Genomic DNA, 22907 nt, shown 5'->3' on the forward strand with positions numbered 1-22907 from the left:
CAACCTCAAAAAAAAAAAAAAAAGGTAAACAAAGAAAAGAAAGCACACAATGCCTGGCACAAAGAACAGTGTGACACCTGGTTGAAACATGGAGATTCAAGGCATGACTATCCTTTCTATCTTAATGTTTGAAATTTTCTGTAATGAAAAGTATAACAGGGATAGGGATACAACTCAGTGGCAGAGCTTGCCTAGTATGTGCAAGGCCTTGGGTTCAATCACCAGTACAGCTCCCCTAAAATAAATAAATAAGCAGAAAAAGTGTGACACGCAAAGTCCTTTTGCAAGATGATAGTCAAAGTTATACTGGCAACTGTTTGAAGAAACTGGTATGAAAGTCGTATGGCAAAGATACAAGGTTAATTAATGATACTCAAGTCAAATCAAATCAGATACTGTCATCAGTGCCTAGAATAAGATAATACTAACAGAGTTCCACATGGAGAAAAGACTGAAGTTCTCTGAATTTCACTATTAAATATTCCTGCCAATTTTACTGCTACAGAATCCTCTGAAAATGCAACAGATGACAATGGTGCACAAGAGAAACATATACATTCTTTAGAAAGCTTTAGAGTGCAATATATACAAAAGACAATACATGTGCACCCATTACATTTAAGAATGTCACCAAAAATGATTAGCTGGATTCCATTCTTCTGCCTCTGCTCTCCCAAGAGGCAGCCTTTATTCTCAAAATCATATTATCCTTTGTTCTTAAACAAACACACACAGTTTTACCATAAGTACTCTTTTTTTTTTGTTTTGTTTTGTTTTTGAGACAGGGTCTCACTATGTAGCCTGGGCTGGCCTTGAACTCTTGATCCCCCTGTCTTAGCTTCCCAAGTGCCAGGTTTAGAGGCATTGAACCACCATGCCCAGCTCACCAAAAATTCTTTTCTTTTTTTTTTTTTTTGGTTTTTTTTTTAATCTCCTCTAATTTTCTTTTCTTTTATCCATATGTGCATACAATATTTGGGTCATTTCTCCCCCCTTCCCCCACCCCCTCCCTCTCCCCCCCCCCGCACCCCCTCACTACCAGGCAGAAACTATTTTGCCCTTATCTCTAATTTTGTCAAAGAGAGAGTATAAGCAGTAATAGGAAGGACCAAGGGATTTTGCTAGTTGAGATAAGGATAGCTATACAGGGAGTTGATTCGCATTGCTTTCCTGTACATGTGTGTTACCTTCTAAATTAATTCTTCTTGAACTAACCTTTTCTCTAATTCCTGGTCCCCTTCTCCTATTGGCCTCTGTCACTTTAAAGTATCTGCATTAGTTTCTCTGCATTGAGGGCAACAAATGCTATCTAGTTTTTTGTCACCACAAATTCTTAAACAACATACCAACTATCAGAGTAGATTTAGTATTTTTTTTTTAAATTGGTTCAATGGAGGATTAAATCTACTTATATATTCTAGCTCTTGCCACTTTGTAGGTATGTGATCTTAGGGAAGTCATTTCCCTGTTAAGCCTCAGTTTTCTCATCTATAAAGGCAGGATAATGTCTATTTTAAAAACTATTGTGAAGATTAAAACAGAACACACAAAGAGTAAGTTCCTGGTATATAGCTGGTGTTCATAAGCACTGCTACCGCTGGTTAATGCTAGGTATGATTTAGGAAAAACACTGGCAAGTTAAATTCTTTTACTTAATGGAAAAATAAAACCTTGTTTTCAAGTATTTCCTTTTTGTCAGACCCTCAGAAAATGCCTCAGTAACAAATCAATCTTTGAATGGTCAATATACACAGCTGCCAACAAAACCGACTGTTTATCTGATCTTTTGACTTTGCACATGTTTTTACAGAGGTGACTTATTTCACATAAACTGTTCACCAGGAAAGAGCCTGCATCCATATAACTTCCTTTGAAAGCTGACAAGGCCAATTCTGATGAAATGGGACTTCAAGTCTGCCCTCAGAGATGAAAGAGTCTATACTCCACCTTCCTGAAACCGAGGGAGGCTTTGGTGATCCCCTCAAACGTGTGCCCCATCTCTACATATGGGAGGCAGAGGGAATGGAGTGATAAAGGATGTTGGCTCTGGAATCAGGCAACTGGCGCTTGGACCACAGCTCTGCTGCTTACTAGAAGCCTGACACTAGACAAATACCGAACCTGGATAATACCAGTTTTATCCTTGAAAAAATGGAGAGAACAGTAAACTTATTCTCCCAAGCAACGAAAATTCTAATGGAGATCACTGATCTAATATTAACTTCTTGAACTTTTCTCTTTCTTAAAATGCTCTAGATGCCTGAATTAAAAAGTGTGATTAGATGCTAAAGTGAGAGAACTTCTCTAAAATGGTTTTTAGTTGTTAATATTCCCCTTCTACACATATGCTTTGGGTATTAACTCAGGTGTTAAAAAGAGCTATTTTATTTTTCAAGCAAGGAATAAGCACATCTGGCAGAGGAAAACTGCTAAAAGAAATCCTGAGGCCCGGCTTTTCAACATCAAGGCATAATAAGTAGGGTAACTGAAGCCAAAGTAGTCAATGATAAAAGGAACAAGATGGGAAGAAAACTAAGCAGACCTGAGCTGCAGTCAGACAACTATTTCACACGCCACATCAAACAGCAACTTTATTAATGCACTGCAGGAGTTGACATGAAGAAATGTTTCACTTAAAGGATGAATGAAAGTTGTTAGAAGACATCTAAGACCACAGGGAAGAGGGGGGGTCTGCTTCTATGTTATTAATCCAAAAAGAGAGAGCTGCATGCAGTACAACCTGTCTGGGGTGAAGGTACTGGTCTAAGAGCTCACCCAGTATCTAAGAGTTATAATGTGTTTCTATGTCCAGTAATACAGGCATTCAAATGAGATGATGGCCTCTCTACAAAACATGTACTAGTTTTGGGGTGAAGCTTGTTAAAAAAGAATCTTTTTAGCCAAAAAGTGCCTATGCTTTCTTCTAAAACATCCTTTTCTCAAATGCCTTTGCATTTTGTTTTATAAGTTGCCCCTGTCACTTTGGTTTCCTCTTTTAAAAAACATTTTCCCAGTGAAGACAAATAATTAAATACGTTCAGGTTAAAAATTATACACAATACTATAAATATAAAGACTTTCTAATGGTGTGAGATGTTAAATATGGGGGAGGAGGAGTCAAATATAAAAACAGGACACACACACACACACTCACATGCACACAGAGTTGAGTATCTCTCTTCCAAAGTGCTTTGTACCAGAAGTATTTCGGATCTTAGAATATTCAAATTTTAGAATATTTTCATTTAAATAACAAGACAACTTATGAAAGGGACTCAAGCCTAAACATAAAATTCATTGTGTTTCATATATACCTATACACAGAGTCTGAGTAATTTTGTGTACTATTTTTAGTGTGCCTGCAGTTGAACTGTGACACACCATAGGAGGTCAGGTGGAATTTTTCACTTGAGGCATCACGTAGGTGCTCAAAAGTTTCAGACTTTGGAGCTTTCCAGATTTTACAGTTTTGAATTAGGGACATGAAATCTGTGTGTAGCAGATTGCTAATATGGAGGGGTGGGGGAGCAGGGCTTGCTCTACCAACTCCCTTCCCACCAAATAAAGAAATACACCAAAATATGTATGCAATTTTATTTCTATTACTTTTATATTTAGGGCAGGGTGAAAAGTATGCTTCTAAATTCCTCACTGGTCTGGAGATGTGTTAATTCCTTTAAATGTATCACTTTGGGCATCCAGCCATTACTGACCCCTGGAACAGGCCGCCTCCTCTTCCTCTTACCTTTTTAGCTTCCTCCTCTCATCAATGGCAATGATTCTTTATTCTTTTTACTTGCTTCCCAGCCCACCTCTTTAATTCTGCTGCATGGATTCTAATACTCTTTTCCCTGTATCAGTGTCACTTCTGTTCATACTGATTACATCATTCTGCAGGATCAGCACTACTTCTGTTTCAAGAAATAAAATTTTTAACAGTGTTTACAAGAAGGAGACTGCTGTCCCAAGCTGCATAAATCTGGAAATGTGGTGGAAACTGATGGGTGAGTGGAAAAAACCTGGAAAAGCGTATTTGAGGCAAAAAGCAAATAAATTATAAAGAATTTACATAAACTGATAGAAACAACATTCAGATTCTAATAGATGCCAGGGCAAACTTCAGAAAACACTGCTACTTTTTGATACTCAACTTTAACACTGAAAAAAAAGGCTTAAAAACCTATGCCTAATACTAGGGGAATAAATGAGAAACCTTTCCTTATCCTACTAATTAGAATAAAACCCTTCTTCCTCTGTGGTTAGTGCCTTTTAGAACTTCAACTGAGTTATATTATACTTGATCATACCCAAAACAGTTTCCCTCACTGAACTGTAAATTCCCTGAGGACAAACTTGAGATCCCTTTCAGCTCTGTATCAGAGCCTTTACCACCTCTCAAGTCTCCTTCCTCACTCCCAGCATCTGGCACAATACTTCACAAAAAGCAGGACATGAAAGAAAATTTAAGTTGAATCGGTGTAAAAAGTAATTAATCAATGACTTCAGAAACAGTATAATTTTATAGACAAAAAGACAGATAAACACACAAAAGATATGAATAACACTAAATTTTAGAAGTGACATAATTCACTCATGATTTAGAATAAGCCCAATTCCATGAGATTGCAGGAATGAGTATGTTAGCCAGCCTTTCGTCTCTGTGACAAACAGCTAAGAGAAACAAGCTATCAGGAAGAAAGGTTTGTTTTGGTTTTGTTTCAGGTTACAATCTGGGTGGCTGGCTCCAGTTTCTGGGTCTGAGGAATGATGGCAGAGTTTGTGATGATCAGAGCTTCACACTTCATGTCAGTAGGGGGTGGGGAGGAAGGAAAAGTCAGAGACAATATGCTCTTCAAAGACACACCCTCAATGACTTATTTCTTCCATCCAGGACCAATCTTCCACCACCTTGCAATAATGCCATCAAATTATGAATCCATCAGTGAATAAATTTATTAATCAGGTCAGAGCCCTCGGGATCTGATAAGGATCATGACTAGATCCACCAGGTGGGGACCAAGCCTTCAACATATGATCATAACAGACTGAAGTAGTCAGAACCAGTAGTCATATACTTTTACCCTTTCTCCCTCTACCTGCCTGGAACACAGATGTGAGGTCTAGTGATACAGCAGCCATTCTGAAACCATGAATCAAGAAGCTTCAAGTTTAGAACTGTGGAGCAAAAGGGCAAAACCCTAAATCTTCAATTATAGCACTGAGCCAATGCCTTCCTCCAGACTTGTTATATAACAAAAAGAAATCCCATGTGTTAAGTCCATTGTTGATGTTTTCTGATATTATGACTACTGATAGGATTTTCCAATAGATGCTAACAGAGTTTCTGATAGTACTAATAGGGTTTACCTTTGTTGTTCTGACTTTAAATGATACATACCCATTAATTTGGATAGAGTGACTAGAATAGGGGTAGACACTTAAATCAAGTAAGGCCTATCAGAGTCTTCCTGCAGAAAAACCTATGATTGCAAGAAAAAGAAGAAATCAGGAGGATCGCAGTTCAAAGCCAGCCCTGGACAAATAGTTCATGAAACCCTATCTCGAAAAAAACCCTTCACAAAAAAGGGCTGGTGGAGTGGCTCCAGGTGTAGGCCCTGAGTTCAAGCTCTAGTACCACAAAAAAAAAGAAAAAGAACTCCCTTCCATTAAAAAGTAAATGTCGATGGCTTCTGGAGCCATTTTGCTTGGCCTTTACTAAAAGCTTATGTGTTGAGTAGCGACCAGTCAAAAGATGGAGAAGGTTGAGTACCAGTGGCTCACACCTGTAATCCTAGCTATTCAGGAGGCAGAGATCAGGAGGATCGAGATTAGCCTAGGTGAAAAATGAGACCCTATCTCCAAAAAACACCCAACACACACAAAAAAAGGGTTGGTGGAGTGGCTCAAGTGGTAGAGCACCTGCCTAGCAAATTGTGAGGCCCAATACCACCACCACCACCAAAAAAAAGATGGAGAAAGATATTACCTGAACTATTCAATCCAGCTCTTTATCTAAACCCTGACAAGACCTCCCAATTATTATGCAGACTAAATTATATATATTTTTAAAGACAAGGTCTCGCTATGTAGCCCAGGTTAGCCTTAAACTTAGGATTCTCCGGCCTTAGCCTTCCATGTGCTGGCATTACAGGCATATGCCACCATTCCTGGCTTAAATTATATTTTGCCACTTGCATCTAAGAGTCCCATATATGACCATGGGGTAAACGATTCTTTCAGAGTTGAAATCCTCCCCTGTAGTAACCCACATAGCTCAAGTTACATTTGTTACTCTCTAGTTCCTACTATTTCTTTTCACAATGTCTACACTCAAACCAAACCGAATGCTGCCTCTCCCTCAACACCCTTCACATTTTTCCATTTGTGCCTACTGTTCTCTTGTATTGATGCCTCCTCTCTCAATCTCAGATCCAATTTTCCTCTGAAAATGCCACAGGATTTTATTTGTATACCCCTTAGTAGTCATGGCCTTGCATTAGTTATTCATGTGCATGTCTTATCTACCCAACTGAACCATGATCTCAATGATATTGTAGCCTGAGTTTGATTTGTATGTTTCCTCACAGGTCAGTCTGTCTCCAAAGTTCATGTTATTTCTATTAAGCTTATCCTATCTCAAAGTTGTTAACACTTCAGTAGTTGGGGGCTAACAGCAAAATAATTAATCTGATCATTAAAAGCCACATTAATACGAGAAGACCGAATAGTTGTACAAATTACATTCAGATAGTCACATACAGGTATATAAAACAGAAAAAGTCCAATTTTGTCTAAATTGAGAATAGAGTCTTATTTAGAGATGTCAAAGCCTTACAGATTTTTGTGGAATCACCCAAGTCAAGCCTATTCTAGGCCTCAGTCCTTTTTTATTACCTCCCAGGCATATCTGTAAGAAGCAACCAACTACCTCATTCATCATTTTTCTGGAGATTTCCCTGAAAGATATCCACCGTAAGAGGTACCATGACTCTAAGCCACAACCCTTGTACCCTGTGTCCAGGCCCAAAGTGTATACAGTTGTGCCTGCAGTTTCCCTAACTCTCCCGTGATCTGCTTCTCACTAACTGATTCTTACCACTTTGACTCTCAGCCCTTGCTTTTCATCTTCCCTTACTTCTACCCACCCGACCACTCGGCCTTCATGTATAGCACCATAGTAACAGAACTCAGAAAACCTACAGAGACAGGAAAAAGTCAATAATAACAGAAGCTACCATTTATAGAATATCTAGGCACAGGGCTCCATACTTTATATATAAAGTGACTCAGAGTTGCATGACAATCCCGATATGTCAGACTCATAAATGTCCTAAAAGACATAAAAATTACTCAACTGGCAAATATTACAGCTGAAATTTAAGCCCCAATCTGCCTAGTTCCAATCTCACATTTCTTCTGCTCTATATATCTTATTGCCAAAAATGAAATGTTGACTCTGTTTCCCAGCTTCCACTCTTGCTCCCATACAATAATCCACTGTCCATACATTGGCCAGAGTGAGCCTCTGGTTACATATTCATTCTTTGCTCAAATCCCTCTAATGGTTATTCCCTTGCTCAGAGAAAAAGCCAAAGTCCTTACTGTAGCCTAAGAGCCTATCCCTTCCCCAATTACCTCTCTGGTCTCATGTCTCTCTCTCATTTACTCCACTCCAAGCCTGCTCACATGAACTCTTGCATGTAACACTTTCTCATCCCCACCTTAAAATTCCCTTACTTCCTTTAGGTCCCTGCTCAAATGCCACCCTCTCAATGAGACTTTTCTGACCTTTTTTTTTGGCAGTACTGGGGATTAAACTCAGGGCCTGGCCCTTGCTAGGCCTTTACCATTGGAGTCGCACTGCCATCCCTTTTGCATTGGCTATTTTTAAAACAGGGTTTCGCTTTATGCCTGGGCTGGTCTAGATTGTCATCCTATTTGTGCTTCCCCACATGGCTGGAATGACAGGCGCATGCTACTGTGCCCAGCCACTGCTTGAAATGGGGTCTTGTGAACTTTTTGCTTAGGCTGGCCTCCATCTCGATCCTCTTGATCTCCACCTCCCAAGTAGCTAGGATTACAACCATGAGCCACCACACCCAGCCCTGACCACTTATTTTAAGTTGTTACCTCACTACACTCCATTCCCCTCTCCTGCTTTATTTCTTTCTCTAAAATACTTACACCACATGACATATATTGTATATTCATTTTTTCCATCATTTGCCTCCCACTACTAGAATGTAAGCTCCATGACAATAGGGACTTTGTATATTCTGTTCTATTTTGATAGACAGTAGGCACTAATAGATATTTATTGAGCAAGTAAGTGGGGAGTTTTATTCTTCGTAAGTGTTTAAATAAAAATAATCTCAAATGCACTTTCCAGAAAGCAAGTTCAAAGGCAACCTGTCTTTGTTTCAGTCAAGATCAACTTAGCAAATCTTATCCTTTAAAGAACACTCCCTCTACTTTTTCTTAATTCTGATTAGCCATGTCATTCAGCAAACTGAGCAGACAAGCCAACTTAACCAGAATGTAGTATTATAATCAAATAAAACTTACAGTAAAGTTAATCAGACACATATTTAATGATATGCATAATTGTTATTGTGCTGCACGGTAAGTAGGCATAAATGGTAGACACTTCATGTAAATGACTCTAATTACTATTTCTTTTACACAGCCAAACCAAGCATGTCTAGGACCAGCTTTGGGGAAAACAGAAAGGAGGAGAAAGCTGGGTATTTAACTCTGGGAGGTAAGACCACTCCTATTCCACCCCTGTGGAATTGGGCTAATGGTCTTCGGCCTAGGTTATGTGAGAAGTCACCTTCTACCACTGATTTAGAAATTAGGCTGGAGGCCTGGTCTCCATCTCTAGCCTTAAATCTGAGAACAATAAGAAACAATCACTAACTTCTGTCTCTGGCAAGAGACAGGCAAGCAGATAGGATTAAGATTTACTGAGGACCTACTATCTGCCACCCACACTAACAGGTGCTTCACATAATTAATTCCCCTACTTCCTGAGCCTACTGATACCTCCAAACTCTGTTCCCAAGTAATCAGAGGAGTAAACAAACTGTGGGGTGGTTCCAGTGAGAATTCCCTATTCCATACTCTCTCGGGGATCCTTGAATGACACCAGAGAGGGTGATACAGGTTAGCAACCTATCACTATTAGAAATATTAAGAGGAAGCTGATGACTAGAGGCTGTCTGCCTATCTTATCTAAATCAACAGGAAGGTCAATGGTTCTCTGCCTTCCTATGGGTTTATCTAAACCTACCCAGCTTCCATAGTCCAGCTATGCCCACCTCCACTGGAACATCACCCAGTTCACTGCACTTCTCTCTCCCATTACACTTATTTTCAGGGACATTCACTTGGGTATAAACCATTCACTTTGTATCATTTTGTAATTAATTTATTAGTTAAAGACCTAGTTCCTCAATGCGACTGCAAGCACCTTAATGACAGAAATCTTGTCTTAAACTGCATCAGTAATCTGCATAAGGATTACTGCCATTAAAAAAAAAAAAAAAAAACAAGTGTTCCATAAGTATTTGGATGAATTAAAAGTATATAGGAATAGGATGTAGGAAAGAAATCAAATTTCTGGTTGTAGGTAGACAAGTTGGCATTGAAAAGAAGAATGTAATAGTCTGAATAGCTTGAAACAATGTCCCTATGAAAAAGTGTTGACTGTCATTCAGGATACAGCAGATGTTTTCAGACAGAGGTATGAGATATTAGGATCAGAAGTGTCGTCATAAGGTACCAAGAATATTAGGACTTCCTATTATATCAGAAAACACATTTTCATCTATAATGTCTGCAAGTTCACAGACCCAGAATGCAAATCTATTGCATCAGCAATACACAGGGTCACTGGCCCTGGACCCAGTGGAATAAGGGGACCCTGAAAGACTCTCTGCATGGATGGGGATCATCAGGCTCAGTCTATTTGCCCAACTGATGGTGTAAGCTTAAAAAGTTGAATGAGAACAACCTGGTTCTGGTAGCATAAGTCTACATCTAGTCTGAGAAAATTCAGATACAAACCCAAATGAACAACAAGTATTTGGGGCTATATAGTTTCCCCACTATACTACAGGTAAAGAAAAGTCTTAAAAGCAAGTATCATGTAGAGCTGAAAGGTATCTGACAGTAACAAAACCAAAGCTTCAGTATGGGATGTCAGTAAGTTACCCTATATTACATCTTACCTAATAATTCTAACCTAGAACTCAAAGGGACTTCAGCTTCTACAACTCATTTATTTCTGGACCTCGGGGGTGAGAAAGTCACTGGCACAGGTAACACACCAGTTGTGTATGCTTGGTGAGACAGACAAGATAATCTCTTCCCTCAATGGTCGCCAAATGTGCAGCCTCAGAATTCTTTTCAGTCACTGGAATGCTCAACTGAAAACTCAGACTAAAGAGCGATGTCAAATTAAACTGCATCTAGCCTCCAGTCCTCAGGTTCTTCAATGGAAGGACATGGAATTGATGGTCGGGTATGGGTCCTCGGCTTTCATTAGATTTCAAAAAACAGCTTGGAGGTACAGCTCAAGTGGTAGAGCACCTGCTTTGCAAATGCAAAGCCCTGAATTCAAACCCCATTCTCATAAACAACAACAAAACCCCTACAATGCTATGTATAAGAGCCTTTAAATGACCACAAAATCTTTGGCTTAGAAATTTCACTATGGGGAATAACATTAGCTAACAGTTCTTAGGTCCTTACTCTATGTACTAGGTAGGCACTGTGTCAATCCCTTCCTTAAAATGTCTCATTTAACCACAAACCTAAATCAGCTAGTTAATACAAATTGACAGATGCACAAAGGGAAGGCTGGAAATATGAACAAGTCACATATTACTAAGTGGTGGGCGGGGCTCCACCTCAAGCTGGCTGGGCTCCAGAGTCCAGCTTTTAACTCCACCCCATGCCAGGAGCACTCCCTTGGGAAAGAGCCCCAATTTAGCCAAACACTAGGCATGACAGGCCCGGTGGCATGTCAGTGTAACTGGCAACTTGAAGGGCTCTAAATACACAATACTTAAGTAAATGGAGGCATTATAGATTATAGATATTAAAATATTTTTACAAACAACTTTTTAATTAGTCAGATGGAAGAAATTTATGCTGTCAATAAAAATAGCAGAATATAAAACTTTAGTCAGATCTCAACTATGCAAAAAAGTGTATCTATAGTAGAAAGTTCTAAATTTGCTAAACAAAAACAGCAACCTGGCATGCACAAGGCCCTAAGTTCTAACTCTAGTACTGCCAAAAGGAAAACAGGACAAGGCAAAACGCAGAAAAATATACATATATCATGGTTCCATGTAAATAGTGCCTGGCTCATTTTAAGTATTCAACAAATGTAACTCATTTCATTATTATTATTATTATCTTATATACATGTACTTATTAAGTTATAAATTAAGGTACTTCCTTATTTAATAACTAAGACAGCTGGGAGTGGTGGCTGGTCCTTTCTTGCTAATCAGGAGGCAGAGAAAGGAGGATTGTGGCTAAAACAAAGTAGGCATGGTGGTGCACACCACCATGTAGTGATCCCAGCTACTTAGGAGGCACAGACCCTATCTGGAAAAATAAACCAAAAGCAAAAGAGCTTAGTGCATGACTCAAGTGATAAGAGCATTTGCAAGCATAAGAGCCCTGAGTTCAATCCCCAATACTGCCCAAAAACTAAACAGAGAAAAAATCCACTAAGACATATATTACTTCAGGAAAATTAAATAACATGTCCCTTCTTTCTGGCAGTTTTATTCATTCATTCATTTAGGTAGTACTGGGGTTTGACCTCAGGGCCTCACACTTGCTAGGCAGGCACTCTATCACTTGAGCCACTCTCAACCCTTTTTTTGCTCTAGTTATTTTTCAGATAGGGTCTCACAATTGTGATCCTTCTACCTATGACTCCCACATAGGTGGGGTTACAGGTACATGCCACCATGTCCAGCTCATTTGTTGAGATGGGGTCTTGAAAACTTTTTGGCAGGACTCTCCTTGAACCATGATCCTCCTGATATCCACCTCCCAAATAGCTGGGGTTACAGAAGTAAGTTGCCATGGTTGACCCTGGCAATTTTAACTTAGAAAGTACTTCACAATTACACAAGTTCAGCTTTAAATACATCCAAGTTATTTTGTATACATGTATGAAAATAGAACAATGACACCTATTGAAATTGTTCTGAGAAAGGGGGGCTATGAGGAAAAATGATGGAGGAGGTAAATCTCATTAAGATACTATTATCAGCACAAATGTAAATGTCACAAAACATCCTGCCTATACAACTATCATACACAAATAAGTAAACAAACACACTGAGGTTATGGAAATAGGTGGCACTACAACTCTCAGTTATGTGATAGTTGCAGTCAGTGTGATGGAGCTGAGAGCTACCAAAGCTACCTATGCTGACGCTATTGTGATCAGAGGCTAAAATCACAATAGAAAGGCAGGATCAGGGTGGTGATTAACAAGATTTTCTTGGTCAATATCTCACACTGTACCAATACTATAGCTTTTGGTATACAAAAAAAAACAATAGCTCCAGGGTAACTGAGCAGAGACACGTTGGACATGAATACAGACTAGGGATAGTTTTCAGCAGCTAATGGTCTCTAGGTAGAAACTCTATTAAAATAAACCACAACAGACTTATTTTGAATGAAAAATGGGCAACTGTAACACCTAGTTTCTCAAGTTCCACAGGAGTATCAGTATGTGAACATGTAAGTTGAAATGCCTGATTTTTTGCATTGCACTGGCATTTGGCCTACCTACTGCAAAGAGTAAGCTGAAACAATAAAAAGAAGGAAAGACTTTCCATTCACCTTCTCCTGAGGAACATGTAACAAGGTAGTATATCTGCTAAACAATAATAAAGCACACAGAAGGACTAGAACATTGAATAGACAGAAAACAAGCTGAGTGTACATGCCTGTAATCCCAGCAACTCAGGAAGCAGAGATAAGGAGGACTGTGGTTCAAGGGCAGCCCCTGCAAAAATTTAGTGAGAGAAGTGGTGGTAGGTCCCTGTAACCCCAGTTACAAAGGAAGCCTAGGTAGGAGGATTATGTTCTGAAGATGGCCCTGGGCAAAAATTCGAGACATTATCCAAAAAATAACTAAAGCAAAAAGGGCTGGAGAGTGGCTCAAGTGATGGAGTGCCCACCCAGCAAGCAAGCAAGCAAGCATGAGGCCCTGAAGTCAATCTCCAGTACGGCCAAAATAATTACTAATTTACTTCGCTAATCAATTTTAACTTTGACAAAGAGCAGTCTGCTTCCCCTGCATTGTACTGCACAGGATCACAAGACCAGCACACAAAGAAAGGTGGGAACCCGGATGCCCTGGTGAGCCCTTACCTGAACCTTGCTCCTTCACACCATTGCAGTACATTGCATGCTGCTCAATCTTTGTGAGTGGGAAGCCTTGGTCACACAGTGGGCAAGACACCTGGGCACTGGATGAGAAGACAGAAGCAGGCGTTTCCTTCTCAGCACCTTCCCCATTATCAGCCTGAAGAACATAGCAAATGGCAATTTGAACAGCTTTAGTACATAAAGTAACTTTTCCCTCAAAGAACTGCAAGAGACTACATCCCATTTACTTTCAGGAGAGACTATACCGATCAGTTTATAGCAAATTCAGGACCAAGGATTGGGAAATACTTTAGGTAATATTTATTCAGTGCCTGACAACTGTAGTAGACCCCTGGCATCCACAGCTATATGGTTGCAAAGAGACTGGTGTTGAGGAAAACGTATGACTGCTCAAGACATATAGACCTCAGTGTTGTACTGTGGATGTTTGACTCATTTTTCCCACAATGCCGCCTTTCAACAAATCTAAAGACTTCATTTTATCACTTAAGTTAAGCACATTCACTTTTGTCTTGCTTTTTGGGTACCACTGCTTTTTTGGAGGCAGATTTTTCATAAAGTTATGGGCAGAGAAATGCTCAGCAGACTACACAATGATTTAAACACACCTGACAATAACGTGGGACCAAGAGCTTCTCGGTAATGTGTGCATAGGAATTTAAAATTGGTCTTTTTGACATTTCTTTTGATTTTTAAAAATTTATTATTTTTTATCAGGCTTAGGCAAAACCATATAATATATCTGTGAATAAGACACTTTACTGTATACACTAAGCACTACATGTTACTCGTCTAATCCCCACAATCTTATAAAGGTATTAACATATCCTTTTTACACATAAGAAGAATGTTGTCCAAAAACAGTAAAGCAATTTGCACAAAGTCACAAACAAACAAGTGGCAAAGTTGATATTCAAACCAAGGACAATCTGGCTCCAAATTTGGAAGGCACGGACCTCTCCCACACTGTAAGGCACAATTCTTACTGTGTAAAAAGAGTACTGTGTCTGGATGTATCACATTTTGCATAGGAACACCATCTTAAAGATACTTTTTCAATCTCACAATAAAACTCTGATCACTATGACTCTAAGACAAAAGAGCTCTAAGCCAAAAGTAACACAACTAGGACTTAAGAAACGGGGTCTATGCTTAGACTAAAATGATGTAAGACCTCTTGTGACTTCTTTGTGACTTTTTGGATTGAAAGAGGAAACTGAGACCCAAATATTTAAAGACACAAAGAAATGCCTTTAGTTAAAATGATCAGTTCTGCCGAAGCCACTCTCAAACCTTCTCTCTCGTCTGCTCTCAGTGTTTGTTTTATAGCCATCATTTCTCCTCAAGTCTCCAGTGACTCTCAGAGGCAGTTTTATGTTACTGGTACAGGTCAGTCAGAACCAAGAACTCTGCAGTGATTAATCCAACTGCACATATAAGCACTGCAGAACCACTGCCTAACACATGCTTCAGAGGACAGTGTGTCCTATCCAATCGATGTGAAACTGCCCTGTGCAGCCACAGCTTTCATTCACGAGAAAGGAGCATCTGTGCTGTCATTACACTTTACTATGGAGGGAAAAATAAATCCTCTTCCAAGACAAGAAAAAAACTAAACCCAACTGCAATGGGTACATAATTTAATTTCTAAGTCAGTTAGAGGAATTACTGTTGCTGTTGTTTGTGTTTTGGTTTTGCTCTGTATATTTTGGCCATCCCTAAAATCTACTATTTGTGAGGTGATCCAGCAGAGAGGGAAAGAGTCCATTTAAACAGCAAGTCGAACAGTTTCCACAACTGCCAGAAAATATCCTGTTTTCAACACACCTGCCTTTTGCTAAATATAGAAAGATGAGAAAGGAACTCTATCAGTGGTTGAGTTCTATATTCAGGTTCTACCAGGCATTTTCCATCTCCATTCCTCACAACAACCCAACTACTACACAGAGGTACCACTAGCTCCAGTATTACAGAAGTGGAAACTGAGGCCTGGAAAGGCAAAGTAATCTACTAAGTGCAAAACTAGTAAGTGAGTGATCTAGACTCAAACTCACAACTGTCTCACATCAAAAACCTTTGGTATTTTCATCCTATCATGCTGTGGCAGAAGCAAAAAGCCTCCCTTCCAATTTGTTTCTAGAAGCTGATCCTGCAGGGATTGGAAGACCACCTGGTTTTTATCTTCTGTGGGACACAGGGAGAGTAAAGTGGATGTGGAAGTTCTAAGTGCTGTTAATTCCAAGTTTAGTCACTGAGCTTCTCACAAAGCTGGGCTCCTCTGATCATAAATCTTACAAGAAAAAGTTGTATTGTACAGACAGTTATATGAGCAGAGAGGGGAAGTCAAGATACCTTAAAATCTGCAAGCAGTCTTGAATTACTGAAAGAGTGGTGACTGAAGTTACTTGGTTGAAGTTCTAAAGTTCTCTTAAGCACAGAGATGTCAGATAACATGAACGTCACTGGTGCTCACACACGTGTTCCTTCGTATTCACTGATTCTGAGACTACTAACGTACCTACAAGGAAGTTATCTTCCCATCACTGTCTTACTGTGAGAGGAAACTACTTCCAATGACACTCACAGGCAACCCAGGTTTCTGAAAATTTTTATATTAAAAAGAAGGCATTTTTTCCTAGTACCATTAATAAGGTCTATTTAAATATTAAACACTATGGAAGAGCTTCAGTGGGGGATAATACAAGTAAAGTAGCTTTTCTTAGGGCTGTGTAGTCAGGGATTTGATCTTCAAAGAGCTGCTTCTACTCGTTTTTTTTTTTTTTTTGGCAGTACTGGGGTTTGAACTCAGGGCCTACACATTGAGTCATTTTTTTATGTCCCCATTTTTTATGTGATGGGTTTTTTCAAGATAGGGTCTCATAGCCCGGGCTGGCTTTGAACCACGATCCTCTGGATCTCTGCCTCCTGGGTAGCTAGGATTACAGGCGTGAGCCACTGGCGTCCAGCTGCTTCTACTCTTAAAATACTATACAGCTGTTCTCAAAAGTGGTACTCGGGCACTGAATCTTAATCTCTTAAAGGGTTGGTCCTTATCTCCTGGCATCAAAAGAAAACTCACATCGACAAACAAATCCAGTGAAAATAAAGACATCTCCTACAAATCCAAACCCTTTAGCCCTCCCCTCCCTCGCCTGCTTCATGTGAACTTGGACAGCTGTTCAGTTAGATCTGTCCCCTTACCACATGACGCAACACAATGTACTTAAAAACTTATGACTAAACAAAGCAGCCTTAATATTTTTGTTTGTTTTTGGGTGGGACTGGGATTTGAACTCAGGGCTTCATACTTGTAAAGCAGGTACTCTACCACTTCAGCCACATCTCTGGCTCTAGCTGCTTTACTTTGAACAAATCTTAACTCCTCTGACAACAGAGTACCAGTCTGAGACTACAGTTGTACCAGAGTGTTCCACACACCTCAACACTACCATGCAAGTACCCACCACTAGGAAGGTAGTATCACTGAAGCAGCCATAAAAAACAAAAACAAAACAAAAAAAAACTGTTTCCACATGCATAATCTCTGCTGTATGTTTGCTTTTCCTTATGTGATGTAATCTTCAGAGGAACCCAGTAAAAAGGGATTTTACCTCATTTTATGAATGAAGACTGAGATTCGGTGCAGTAGTCCACTTCTGTGCTCTCCTAATGTCCTAGGAATCTACCATAACATCTGTCAGATAACATAACTAACATATGTCTGTCATCTCCTCTAACTACACCTTTGCAGCTAAGGGTTTAAAACAACAGGTAGAATAAAGTACACAAACTATGAAGACTGCCAAATAAGGACTGGTGGAGTGGATTAAGTGGTAGAGCATCTGTCTAGCAAGCACAGGGCCTTGAGTTAAAAAAAAAAGACTGCCTAATAAATGAGTAAAACACAAATGGTAAGACTTCAATTCAAAGTCATGTCTTCAAATATCAATGCATAAGCACCCATACAATTCCATACCATCTTTTTAAAAGCAAAAAATTTTAGCCAGGTGTGGTGGTATATGACTGTAATCTCAGCTAGGTGGGAGGCTAAGGCAAGAGGATCACAAGTTAAAGGCCTGTCTGGCATTTATTAAAGAGATTGAAAAATCTACTGTTAAATTTATATGGAAACACAAGAGGCCACGAATAGCCAAGGCAACACTCAGTCAAAAGAACAATGCAGGAGGTATCACAATACCTGACTTCAAACTATATTACAAAGCAATAACAATAAAAACAGCATGGTACTGGCACAAAAACAGACACGAAGACCAGTGGAACAGAATAGAGGACCCAGATATGAAGCCACACAACTATAAGCAACTTATCTTTGACAAAGGAGCTAAAAATATACGATGGAGAAATAGCAGCCTCTTCAACAAAAACTGCTGGGAAAACTGGTTAGCAGTCTGCAAAAAACTGAAACTAGATCCATGTATATCACCCTATACCAAGATTAACTCAAAATGGATCAAGGATCTTAATATCAGACCCCAAACTCTTAAGTTGATACAAGAAAGAGTACGAAATACTCTGGAGTTAGTAGGTATAGGTAAGAACATTCTCAATGAAACCCCAGCAGCACAGCAACTAAGAGATAGCATAGATAAATGGGACCTCATAAAACTAAAAAGCTTCTGTTCATCAAAAGAAATGGTCTCTAAACTGAAGAGAACACCCACAGAGTGGGAGAAAATATTTGCCAACTATACATCAGACGAAGGACTGATAACCAGAATATACAGGGAACTTAAAAAACTAAATTCTCCCAAAACTAATGAACCAATAAAGAAATGGGCAAGTGAACTAAACAGAACTTTCTCAAAAGAAGAAATTCAAATGGCCAGAAAACACATGAAAAAATGCTCACCATCTCTAGCAATAAAGGAAATGCAAATTAAAACCACGCTAAGATTCCACCTCACCCCTGTTAGAATAGCCATCATCAGCAACACCACCAACAACAGGTGTTGGCGAGGATGCGGGGAAAAAGGAACCCTCTTACACTGTTGGTGGGAATGTAGACTAGTTCTGGAAAAAAATTTGGAGGCTACTTAAAAAGCTGGACATTGATCTACCATTTGATCCAGCAATACCACTCTTGGGGATATACCCAAAAGACTGTTACTCCAGAGGCACCTGCACATCCATGTTTATTGTGGTACTATTCACAATAGCCAAGTTATGGAAACAGCCAAGATGCCCCAGCAATGACGAATGGATTAAGAAAAGGTGGTATCTATACACAATGGAATTTTACGCAGTCATGAAGAACAAAATGTTATCATTCGCTGGTAAATGGATGGAATTGGAGAACATCATTCTGAGTGAGGTTAGCCTGGCCCAAAAGACCAAAAATCGTATGTTCTCCCTCATATGTGGACATTAGATCAAGGGCAAACACAACAAGGGGATTGGACTATGAGCACATGATAAAAGCGAGAGCACACAAGGAAGGGGTGAGGATAGGTAAGACACCTAAAAAACTAGCTAGCATTTGTTGCCCTTAACGCAGAGAAACTAAAGCAGATACCTTAAAGCATCTGAGGCCAATAGGAAAAGGGGAACAGGTATTAGAGAAAAGGTTAGATCAAAAAGAATTAACCTAGAAGGTAACACCCACGCACAGGAAATCAATGTGAGTCAATGCCCTGTATAGCTATCCTTATCTCAACCAGCAAAACCCCTTGTTCCTTCCTATTATTGCTTATACTCTCTCTATAACAAAATTAGAAATAAGGGCAAAATAGTTTCTGCTGGGTATTGAGGGGGGGGGAGAGGGAGGGGGCGGAGTGGGTGGTAAGGGAGGGGGTGGGGGCAGGGGGGAGAAATGAACCAAGCCTTGTATGCACATATGAATAATAAAAGAAAAATGAAAAATAAATAAATAAAGAAAGAAAGAAAGAAAGGCCTGTCTGGACTACCTAGAGACCCTGCCTCAAAACAAAAATGTAAAACAGGACAGGGGTATGATTCAGTGGTGGAATACTTTCCTAGTACAAAAGAAAACAAAAAAATTAGGACAAATGACCCTATTTACAGATTCTAAGGACAAGAATCTGTATCTCACACATAAAATATTCAATTCTACCTTTTTAATAAATGACTTACAACTAGTAAGTGATTTCGCAGTGTCTTAAACTATGCCATCTCTGACATTTGTGCAGTGGCACTCGAGATGAACCCAAGCCTCATATGGCAAGTATGCTGGGCAGGGCTCTAGCATGGCGGCACTGGGGTTTGAACTCGGATCTCACACTTCCTAGGCAGGCATTCCACCCCTAGAGCCACTCCATCACTCCCCTCAACTTCTTTTAATGGAAATTTCAAGACTACCTTAGGGACATCCACAGATACCAGAGTCTGCAGCAGTAAAAAGAGGACATGCATTATGGGAACGTCTGTCACTACAGGAGAGTCTGTCACTATGGGAATGTCCGTCACTATGGGAAACTCCTTCACTATGGGAAAGTCTGTCACTATGAGAAAGTTTGTCACTATGAGAAAATCCGTCACTATGGGAACGTCTGTCACTATGGGAACGTCTGTCACTATGGGAACGTCTGTCACTATAGGAATGTCTCTTCACTATGGGAACGTCTGTCACTATGGGAAGTCTGTCACTATGGGAACGTCCATCACTACGAGAAAATCCGTCACCTATGGGAACATCTGCTCACTATGGGAAAGTATGTCACTATGGGAAAGTCTGCCACTATGGGAAAGTATACAAGTGCAGCAATGTAGACAAGTATGTTATAAATTCTGAACATGGCTCATGTTCTATTAAAGAACACTGTCCTTTGTAGTCAGATGAGTAAGAAATCAGTCTTGATGAGCTAACTAAAGGCTTGGAGGGCTTCTTTGTGTGTCAAGATGGCTGTGTTAGTAACACTCTGTTCTCCGTTCCTATTTAGAAGATTCTGTTTCCTCCTGGGACGAAGATCCAGAGGCCATCTTGACATTACCTAACAGGATCTATCCTCCTGTCCCCAGTATTCTGCTGCAGGGACAGTCACTGTCCTTCCTACCACAGGCATCCGGGAGTCTCGGTCTGTCAGCTGTGACAGATCAGGTTCCAGGGCACCAGGCACTGTGCATGATTCATGAAAGGAGAATTTCTGCCTCGCTACCTGCAGTGCAGACACTGGGGAATGAATCTAACTTATACTGTAGAAAACTATTTTCATAAAAAACTTAAAGAGTATTACAAGGAATCAGAATTCCTTCAAGGAGAATTAAGTCTCCTTGAAGGTGCTTAAGGCAAGACAGTAAACACAAATATAAGCAAAATCTTTGTTTCCACAGAAGTTTGTTCAATTTTCAAGAGGCTTTTCATGACAATAGATTTCTTTTTTAAAGTTTAATTCTTTAAAAGAATTCATACTGTGCAGACACAATATGAAAAAAATACACACTAAGAATCTTCTTTTTTACGAGAAAGGGTCTCCTTATGTAGCCCAGGCTGGCCTTGAACTCACTATTCTCCTGCCTCAGCTTCCTGGGTGCTGGGATTGCAGGCCTGCACTACCAGGCCTGGCTCCACACTAATAGTCTTAATCAGAAGTAGGAATTTCTACCAATTAGTGTTATCTGTTGCCAGATATGTGAAGTTAGTTAGGAAAGATAATGAAGCAAATACAGATTTGCATATTTTATGTTGGTTTTGTATTTCTGGTAACATTTAGAAATTAGGGCTAAAAAGTAGTTATTTCTTTATATAGTGATTTTTTTTTCCAAGACTTTTTATTTCTGTTACTTGTCTATGTGTAATGGAAAATGCTCTATAACTTTAGAGACAAATCCATGATCAAATTCTAGTTCTATCGTTAGTAGAAATAGGAATCTGTGCAATGACTAAGCCTGTTTCCCATCAGCAATAGAAATAATAATAAAAGTACTCAAGAAATGGTAGCCAATGTTATTTTTAGACACAGTGCTGAAATGATCTTAACTATGAAACTTTCTCCCTGAAATAAATGTCACCAAAGCTAAAAACCCTATACAACCTAAAATCTTTTCATCCAAGATCTGTATCAGAGAAATGACTGAGGCCAGGCACCAGTGGCTCACGCCTGTAATCCTAGCTACTAAGGAGGCAGAGATCAGGATGATTGCAATTTGGGCCAGCCCAGGCAAAAAAACAAGACTCTATCTCAAAAAAAGGGCAGTGGAGTGGTTCAAGTGGTAGTGCCTGGCTAGCAAGCATGAAGCCCTGATTTCAAACTCCAGCACTGAAAAAACAGACAAACAAACAAAAAAGACTGGGAAAAATACTCACCTCCTCACTGTCCATTATTGGCCTTACTTCATCCAGGGTCTCTCTACTACCTGGAGAGTCTCTTTCCAGGTCAAGAGTTTCAGGGAAACTCAGCTGTGTCTCTATAATTAAAAAAATTTAAATAGCATTAATTTTCAGTTAAAGTATCAAACAACTATTTTCCCCCTAAAGTTTAGGGTTTGATAATGCAGTGGTAACACAGGTTTAGTTTGTTTCTTTGTAAAGACCTTACTAAAGCAAAACTTACATACAACAGAATTCACCAATTTTCAGTACATAATTTAATGGGCCTTGACAAATATATACCATTTATACCATGTAACAATAAAGACAAAAAAAAATAAATTTCCAGCATCCCATAAAGTTCTCCTGTACTGTCCAGCCCCCTGCAGTTAATCATACAAATCTGCTTTGTGTTCCTACAGTTTTATCTTTTCTACAAAGTCACATAAATGGAGTCACCAAGCATGGTGGAATATGCCTGTAATCCCAGCCACTAAGCAGAATGAAGCAGGAGGATCCCAAGCTTGCATGGCTATTGTCCTTGTGCCCAGCTTCTTCTTCTTCTGCTTACTATAATGAGGCTGAAGCCCCATACTGTCAAATAGATCAGTGGCTTATTCCTTTTTACTGGTGAACAGTATTCCATTCTAGATATCTACTGCAAGTTGTTCATGCATTCACTAGTTGGTCCATTTGGATTATTTCCACTATGGTTCTATTTCAAAACATGTTAATTTTGATAGAAAATAAAAACTGCCAATGTTAGTGCTAGGGTTAAGAATGACTAGGGAGGGCTGGAGAAGTGGCTCAAGTAGTAGAGCTTCTGCCTATCTAAGTCTAGCAAAGCGTGAGGCCCTGAGTTCAAGGCCCATTACCACCAAAAAAAAAAAAAAAGAATGATTAGGGAAAACAGAAACCGGGACCAGAAATATGCATTCTAGACAAAAATAGGAGTTTCTTCAATATATTCTTTAAGCAATCTCTCTCTCTCTCTCTCTCTTCTTTCTCTCGGTGGTACTTTGGTTTGAACTCAGGGCCTCATGCTCAATAGGCAGGCATTCTACCACTTGTGCCAAGCCCCCAATCTTTTGTTTTCCTTTAGTTATTTTTCAGGTAAAGTCTTACCTACCTTTTTACCCAGGGCCAGCCTCAGACCACAATTCTCCTACTGGCTGAGATTACAGGAGTG

The 22907-nt window shown here is 39.6% G+C and overlaps 1 protein-coding gene across 7 annotated transcripts in view; it reads right to left on the bottom strand.

The window, feature by feature from the left end:
- Uimc1 (ubiquitin interaction motif containing 1) overlaps window positions 1-22907 on the bottom strand; it is a 110359-nt gene that overhangs the window by 15129 nt on the left and 72323 nt on the right. For 6 of the 7 annotated variants that reach the window (XM_074058719.1, XM_074058723.1, XM_074058722.1 and 3 more), the window contains 2 exons: window positions 21716-21816; window positions 13417-13570 (listed from right to left, as the gene is read on the bottom strand). In XM_074058719.1, coding sequence (XP_073914820.1) covers window positions 13417-13570; window positions 21716-21816 — 255 coding nt within the window. Of the gene's footprint in view, window positions 1-1035; window positions 13049-13416; window positions 13571-21715; window positions 21817-22907 lie in introns of those variants that run through there. The other variant, XM_074058721.1, reaches the window with a different exon arrangement.

This window comes from Castor canadensis, chromosome 16, assembly GCF_047511655.1.
Source record: "Castor canadensis chromosome 16, mCasCan1.hap1v2, whole genome shotgun sequence".
NCBI lineage: Eukaryota > Metazoa > Chordata > Mammalia > Rodentia > Castoridae > Castor > Castor canadensis.